An 8,412-nucleotide genomic window follows, 5' to 3' on the forward strand; every position below is an offset into this window, starting at 1 on the left:
AGTGTAATGGTGACTAAAGGGTGTTTTTTCATGTCCTCTATGCTCTAACTATGAAAATATTTGATTTACAAATAAGGAATCCTACTTCGTGGAATTTCATTTATCACGGTAGGGTCTAGAACCGATTAACCGCGATAAACGAGGGTTCACTGTACACTTATTGAGATCAGTGCAACACCTTATAAGCTTCATGTTTTATTTGGGGGCAGTGATCTTGCCTTCCACATGGGAGACTGGCACTTGATCCCTGGTCAAGCCGTTACTGATCTGTCAGCAGGGGCTTGTGTGTTTCTGTGATGTCCAACAGGTCTCATGCGACCTTCCCAACTCCGGCAGGCCCAGCCAGCTGCTTGTGAATGTCAGCCAGGGAAGAGCCTACGGCTCATTGTGGTTTGATCCTGTTGCATGGGGTGGCCATCAGCTGGGGGACAACGTGATGGCAACTGGTGACCACGGGCTACTTTATTCAGATTGTAATACCATTTTCCTAGTGCCCTTCTTCTGTTCCAAGATCCCATCCAGGGCAGCACATGGCCTTTCATCCTCACGTCTCCCGAGGCTCTGCTGGGCTCTGACAAATTTGCAGACTGCCTGTCTTCGATAACTTGACAGTGCTGAGGCATACTGGTCGGGGTTCTGTGAAGGCCCAGCAATGTGGGTTCAGCTGATGTTCTGCTCAAAGTCAGGCTGTCGTCAGAGGCTTTGGGAGGGGGGTCAAGGTTACCTGCTACGACTGAGATGAATCTCCACACCTGCCCGCCCAAGGTGATGCTTGCCAGCATCCTCCACTGTCCACTTACACTCTCCCCTCCCTTTGGACACTGTAGGTGCCTTTTAGAAGCCTCGTCACCAAACGCAGTGCACGCTTAAGGAGTGGAGAGTTACGTGGCCCCTTGAGGGGTGTGGTCGTTAGATCTTATGTGGACTCAAGTTCTAATGAAAGTGTAGGGGCGGAGCTCAACGTATCAGTCAAGTCACAGCCTGGTGATACCTCCTGGGAAGTGTGGCTCTTTCACAAGAGAGACGCTGGAGACTCCTCCTGGATGCCTGTCCCTGTGCCCGCCTGCTTGCTGGGTCTTGGTGCCTGCCTCCAGGGGAGGCTTCGTGTGGGCCCCTTGACCCTGAGAGCTGCCCGGGCCCAGCCCTGTTCCACCAGCCTTGGGTCCACACAACACTGCACAGGTGGTCTGTGATCTCCTACATCCCCCGTCACCTCGCTGCTCCATCAGCTGCAGCTACGGGAGTCTCCAGGGGGCCCTGGCTAGCACTGGACCCATGGGCTGGAGCTGGACTGGGCTGGGTTGCCTTCTTGATATCAAACTACTTCTTGATATAAAGCTCTTTATATGTATATATGCATATATACATATATCTATATCACTGGTTTTGTTTCTCTAGACAAGCCGGCCTAACACAAGGGGGAAATACCTCCATACATATTATTTGGAATTCTTCTGCCTGAGAGACTTGTTGTATTTATGTATTTATTTATTCAATCACTTATTTATATTAGTGCAGCGTAGCTGGAATTCTTCCATAGCTGTGACCCCAAGTTGAACCCCCTTAAGCCGGTCTCAGAATGCTGTGATTGTGTCCAGGCACGAATTCTCCAGGATACCAGTTAAGTCAAAGATGCAGTTCGTATCTGAGTGTTATGAATCTTCCCCAGGCTTCTTTCCCCCTCATTAAGAGCCAGCCCCTGCATTCCCCGCTCGTCTCCTCCAGATTTAGCGTCTCTAGAAATGCAGATCTCTGTAGCACATATACAATCTTTATTAAAACAAAACTTTGTCTTCCCGGCTTTTGTCTGTCCTGCTGAGATTTGTGTCTGTCTGAAAGAGTCTGTTCCACGCAGCTTGTATACATGCTGTGAGAACAAAGGAAAACAGCAAAGGTCCCGATCTCTCTCCTTTTGTAGGCCCGTGAAAGTCAAATTTAGAATCCTTTGAATCCACCTGGTTCCTCCTGGAATCTGTGACAGGGCAGTAGGGCCCTCTTTGTACCCACCCACCACAAACCCACAGCAGGAGCCCAAGAGACAAGTTTCAAATGAACCGGAAATGAAATCAAATTTAAATTCAACACCTCAGTAACACGGGTCACATATCAAAAGCTCACTAGTCCCATGGCTGTTGGTCACCCTCGTGGACAGTGCAGACGTGCCCAGGGTCACAGAACATTCCGTGGGACAGTGCCGGCCTGGAGGCTGTCTACAGGGGCTCTGAGTGTTCCAGCAGAGCTCGGATTCTGTGCATTGGGCTTGAGGAAAAACGATGGTTTCCAGTGGGAACCCTAAATCCATTTTGAGTCTCCACACAGATCCGGCAGATCAGGATTGTGAGCAGCGTGTTTGCTGCAGTCCTTGGGTCCGCCTCAGAGACGGGGTTGCCTGAGTCTGCCCTTGAGAGATCAAAACTGGGGTCCTGGGGTCACGTGGTTAATGAAGAAGATTTGAGGCCTCAGAATCAACCCTGCAAACGTGTTATCTGCAAAAATGTCTGCCTCCCAACCGGGGCCCGTTTCTCCCTTCTGTAGGCCCATGGGTGACTGACGATGAGACAATCCCACCTTGTTCCAGGTGCTCCCTAAGGGGCCAGGCGGCTGAGAACCCTTCAGCGACCAGCAAGGCCTCTTGCCGATCGTCCCCTCTTCAAGACACTGTTAAGGACCCGTGGAAGCTTTCGTGGAGGGCTGCCACACATATATTTGAAGGTGGGTTGTGGTTCTCCCCCACTCCCACCAATAATATACATAAACGCTAGGCGGGTCCTGAAAGTACCGCGAGGAGGCAGAGGCTGAACCATCAGAGAATGTGGGGGGAACTGCAAGCACTTTGTCAAGGCTTGGTCAGGTCAAGGTCAGGGGAGGATTTCAGTCCTGACGGGAATTTGGGATTCAAGGTGAGGCCAGAACGAATCCAAGCAGGGAAGTTGTCTGGGTTGGATTTACTTTATAGGGTACATAACTCTGTGGGGGGCTGAAGCCTAGAAGCAGGAAAAGCAATGAGGGATTGTGGAAACAGGCGGGGTGGGAAGACCCCGAAGGAAGGGAAAGGGGGAGAGGATGGAGTTGAAGACAAAGCAAAAACTCGAGGGCTGATTGGCTGGCTCGCTGAGGGACGGGAGGTAACCAAGGTGGGGTACCATGAGAACACAGGGGAAAGTATGAGATGCTGGGAGGCGCCCTGGTGGCACAGTGGGGTAAGCACTGGGCAGGGGGTTGCAGCTGGATGATTTCCTATCAACCGGGCACTTCTGGTTAGGGGCCAAATCAAACCTGTCAATTAAGTGCTGGTTGGATGACACCTCCTAGGGGTGTGGCCTTTTGTTTAGAGTGAGGGACGGGGCACTGTCTCTCTCTCTGCCCCTCCGCCTTCCTGCCCGCTGTGCTGGAACGCTGCCTGCCTTGAGGGGTGGCCTCCCGTGGGCCACCTGACAGCTGCCGGTGCCTGACACGTGTTCACCGACCTTGGACCCTGCACCCACTGGCCTGTGATCTTTCTGCTTCCCAGTTCACCATTCTGCGTCACTGGCATGTGACTGCGTGCGTCTGAAGAGAGGCGTATGGATTCGCCTCAGACGTAAGGACTTGAGCAGGGCTGGGCTGGGACGCCTCCTTTTTTCTTGGCAGTTTTCTTGGCATAGGATTCACCCATCGTACAACTCAGTAGCTCAAGCAAGAACATTTGCACAATTTTCACCACAATTAGTTTAGGACATTTTCTTCATTGGTGTATTCATTGTTATGAGCTCCCCGTTTCCCCAAATCTCCCCGCCATACCCCCACGGAACCATTAACACAGTTACTGACTCTATAGATTTATCTACTCTGAATTTTAGACACAGAAAACATTAAAAGAGACCAATAATAATAATAAAACAGATAAAAACCTCAGTCAAAGAGAAAGCAGAAAATATTAAGAACTCGAACAAATTTAAATGGATCATAGGGGAGATCAGATGATAGGGCGCTAACTTTTAATCTAACTGCATCTGCAACAATCCACTTTCTAATGCATTCTGCGGGATAGCAAGGCAATTCACACCCTGATCCGAGGGCCTTAATCCATGCGTATTTCCCCGTCACTTAAAAAAAACATTTTGAAACAGTTAAAATGAGTCAGAAGGGAGATCCAATGATATTACATTTTGACCTAACTGCCTCTGCCATAATCGACTTTACAATGCTCTCTGTCTGATAGCAGGGCTGTTACATCCCTCAACCATGACTGGAGGGGAATCACTGGAGGGTTAATCCAGGTGCGGTCCCTGAAAATGTAATCTGGGCTTCCACTACCACCCATAGCCTTCTGAAAACCAGGTGTTCACAATTTAAACTGATACCATTCCCTCCTTTAGCTCTGGATATTATTTGCCAACCGCGGATCACACGGGCCAGTGTGCTTCTACCATGTGGACTTAGTTGATTGGTGCCTCACTCAGAAGGCTGCTTGGTTAAAGACAAGCTTTTAAGACCCCAGGCGCTATTCTTTCCGATAGCCAGGCACCATCTAGTTTCTTCACCACAGTTTGCTATAGCACCCATATCTTCAGTGATCTCTTCATGAGGTTGAGCTGGGATGCCTTTTGGGTATATGATTCCTTCTTGATATAGAGTTTTTTCTTATACATAATGAGTGTCACTGGATTTATGTTTTTAGACAACTCAGCCTAACACAGTATGTTCACTGAAAGGTGAGGCAGTCTGCATACATAAAGATTCTCAGCCACAGGAACGCTAAGAGTTCTACTGTGTCCAATAGGGCTGCTCACGGTGATGTGCAATAAACTTGATAGCAGTGGGTTTTACAACTTAAAACAAAGCAAAACAAAACAAAAAACCCCTGAGAATTGGGTCTTTTTTTGAGGTGCAGAGATGAAGAGAAAGGGTAGAAAAGCGATCAGTTACATTTTGGATGCATGAAGTTTGAAGTGTTTGTGGGACGTGGTGGGGATGAATGCTGGCCATGCCAACCAAGTCCATTCTGACTCACAGGCACCGCCCGGGGCCGAGTCGAAGAGCTCCAAAGGGTTTCTGAGCCTGTAAGTCATCATGGGAGCGAGCCACCTCATCTTTTCTCCTGGGGTCCCTGCTGAGTTTGAATAGCTGATCTTTTGGTTAGCAGGCCATTGCTTAACCCCTGCACAAGTGAGGATTCTTTAAATTGGCCAGAGGTTTAGAAAGAAGTAATGCTGGTGATTTAGATTCAGCGTCATCAGATAATAGGCAATTGTGGAAACCACAGCGTGGGCTAGATAACCCAAACCTTGGCCAGAACCTTCCAGAAGAGCAGAATCAGGGATGATAGGAGGAGGGTCTGTGAGGAACACAAATAACCCACTAGGTGTATCACGTATGAAGTCATCCAAGCTTTCTTGAACCATTTGTTTGGGGGCCCATACAATCTCCTGAAAGTAGCAATTTCCAAACATGTGTTTGCTGTGTAAGGCTCGCTCACTATGGTGTACCTGGTGATCTTGTTAGGATGTGGGCAGGGGCTTCACATGTCTTAAAGTTCTTGGGGATGGTGGTGGTGGTGGTGAATCCATTATATTTTCACTCCATTTCTCCACAAACGTCTGGAAGCCACTGGGTAGGTTCTGATTCAGTCTATCTGGGGTGGAAAGGTGGCATCTCAGCAGGGGGTCAGACTGGCTGAAAGGGTGATGGTGATGGAGAAATAGCTCCTTCTGACCAAGTTCCGCCCGGAAGGAGGCAAAGCACAGGAGGAGAGCTGTCATCCTGGATTCCGATCACACTGTTAACAGCTTCTCTGATACCAAATAATAGCCGGAAAAGACTGCCCTCTGGCTATATTATTACTTGTTTCTCAATCCCTTTTCCGTTTAATTTCAATTACATTTTTTCCCCCTCAAGAATCATAAACCTGTCAGGCAACCCAGGAACGAACTGACAGTAATCATTTCTCTTTTGTCACATGCGCCCTCACCCTCCCCCCCCCAAAAGCAGCATTTATGATTTGCTGGCACTTACTGATTTCATCCACATCTTTAAGAAATTTCTGCAAGTCTTTCTCTCGCTCCTCAGCCATTGTCGACCAGAACCCCTGAGGGAGAGAAAAGAACCATGAAACACGACACATAATTTGTCAGGCTTATGAGCTTTCTGAAATGAAGAGCCGAGTGAACATTTTAAAGAAGGATTTCTGTTTATAAATGCCATGCGTCACAGCAGGGTGATCTATTTCCCCTCCGCTGCTGTTTATGCGGCCAAGGGACACTCATTCACCGGGATGCTCATGAGACCACCAGCCTGCAGAACACCCCCCACCCCAAGCCAGCATGGCCCTCGGTGACTCAGAGGCCGAGCATGAAGGAGTCTGGGAGAGCAGCCGACAGTCCACAGGGAACGGAGGAGGGCGCCAACACCCAGCTTTGATCAAGACAGGCCTCCTCCTGCTGGCCCACCAGTCCGAAGCCAGGACCTGACTGTGTGACAACTGCATCGGGGACAGCATGCCTGCCCTTGTTTGAAGGGTAAGCCTCTGGCTAGTGTCTTTGGGGAGTGGCCACGGGGGTGAGATCTTGATGTCAGCACACTCCAGCCTCTTCTCTCCAGGTGCCTTTAGACCCATCGTGTCACATTGCTTTTCAACAAAAAGACAGTACGGTGCACCGCCCTCCCCAAAGTGCATCTCCACCAACACTTCCACCGAGGCCTTTCCAACTCACAGGTTTCAAGGCTCTTAAGTTTTCTCCCTTGGAGCGCTTGGTGGGTTTGAACTGTCAACCTTATGGTTACTACTCCTACTATTCACTGCCATTGAGTCCATTCGGATGCTTGCATAGACTAGATAGGCAGATTGGAACTACCCCATTGGGTTTCCGAGGCTCTACATTTACAGGAACAGAAAGCCTCATCTGTCCCCCACAGAGCAATTGGTGGGTTTGAACTGCTGACTTTGTGGTTTGCAGCCCACAAGGCCCCCAAGGCTGCTACAACTCCACTGCTATCTGGCTGATTCCAAATCACTGCAATCCTACATAGGGTTTTCTCGCGCTTTGTAAATCTTTATGGGAGCAGACAGCCTGACCTTTCTCTCTTCTAGTGACTGGTAAGTTTGAATTGTTGATTTTTCGGCAGCAGTCCAATGATTATAGGATAGCACCACCAGCGCTTCTAAACGTCCACAGACCATAAAAATCAACAGGAATTTGCTAAAGATAAATTCCTTGGGTTTAGCCTCAGAGATTCTCAGTTAGCAGGGCCAGCTGGTACCCAAGAAAGCGTCTTTTTAACACGTTCCAAGTGCTTCTCATTCACAGCGAGGCTGGGAGCACACTAAGCTAGTCTGTGTGCCTCGGGTTCCAACTCCCAGCGGCCCCACAGGGCAGCATGGGGCTGGTCCCGAAGTTTCCTGGGCACAGGAACTTTGAGAGAGACAGATCGCCAGGACTTTGTGCAGCTGAGTTCGAAACCTTCTACCTTTTAGTTAGCAGTCCAGTGCTTTACAACCGAACCGCCCAGGACTCCTTTGTGATAGTGTAACACATCTAAACCCGGGATTGGATATGTGTCAGTCTTTCATCCCTGTTAGAAACACCCTGTGAGTGATTTCACCTGAGTCCTGGTGTTCCAATCTCCTCCATTACGCCTGCTAATGTTATAACCACCTCTCTGCGCGCCCCAGTTCCCATCTGTGTTACAGCATTGCCTAGCTGGAGGGAGGGCTATCCTGGGGGTCAAATGGGGAGCGTCGGGCATCGGGCGAGTGGTGAAGGGGCGGCGGTCTTATCGCTAGCGCAGGTGGAGCCGTGCAGGCCTCTTGTGTGATCCATAGGGCTCTTCCCAACCTAACCATTTCAAACGCCCACCGACCTGAGGCCGAGTGAAGGGAAAATCAACTTGCTCAGGGGCCAGACAGAAAGCTCAGGGTCAGCGCCTCAATTCCCAGGGCAGGGCTCCAGGCTGCACCGAGCCTGAGCACTGCAGCGAATGACAGGGCAGGGTGGTGCACAGGGCGCCCCGAGACGCCAAGATTCCCACAGCAGCACCCCCTCCGCGTCCGCCCCTCCCGCCGCCTACAAAACCACAAGCCCCAGGCAGCCACGCGCAGGTCCCAGAGGCAACTTCCTGCCCTGAGCAGAGGGGAGGGGCAGGCCGCACCGTTGCCTTGGCAACCGCTCCACCGCGTCCACCGGTCCCAAGGGGGTTCCAGCAGGTAGTCCATACTTTCCCATCGGCTGAGGACCAAGCCAGCGTCCTCTGCTCAGATCTCTGCTGGCCAGTTCAGGAGTGGGTCAGGGAAGACCCCGGGACCACCCCACCGCACTAACCTGTTGCTCCGAAGGTTGGACAGGAAATGGCCACAGCGAACAGGCAGCAACAGACCCTGGCCAGGGCAGGGCGGGGCCAGGAGGGGCGGGGCCTAGCAAGAGAGGCGGGGCTTAG

At 50.7% G+C, this 8,412-nt stretch overlaps 1 protein-coding gene across 1 annotated transcript in view; it reads right to left on the bottom strand.

Moving 5' to 3' along the window:
• The window catches only part of TTC12 (tetratricopeptide repeat domain 12), a 62,921-nt gene extending 54,569 nt beyond the window's left edge, over positions 1–8,352 (bottom strand). Inside the window, exons 1-2 of the mRNA XM_004712868.2 lie at positions 8,298–8,352; positions 5,995–6,067 (exon numbers count right to left, since the gene is read on the bottom strand). Coding sequence (XP_004712925.2) covers positions 5,995–6,052 — 58 coding nt within the window. The 5' untranslated portion in view covers positions 6,053–6,067; positions 8,298–8,352. The remainder of the gene's footprint in view (positions 1–5,994; positions 6,068–8,297) is intronic.
• Between the last annotated feature and the right edge of the window lie 60 nt (positions 8,353–8,412).

The sequence above is a fragment of the Echinops telfairi genome, unplaced genomic scaffold (genome assembly GCF_000313985.2).
Source record: "Echinops telfairi isolate 266 unplaced genomic scaffold, ASM31398v2 ScPeMD7_7463;HRSCAF=8501, whole genome shotgun sequence".
NCBI lineage: Eukaryota > Metazoa > Chordata > Mammalia > Afrosoricida > Tenrecidae > Echinops > Echinops telfairi.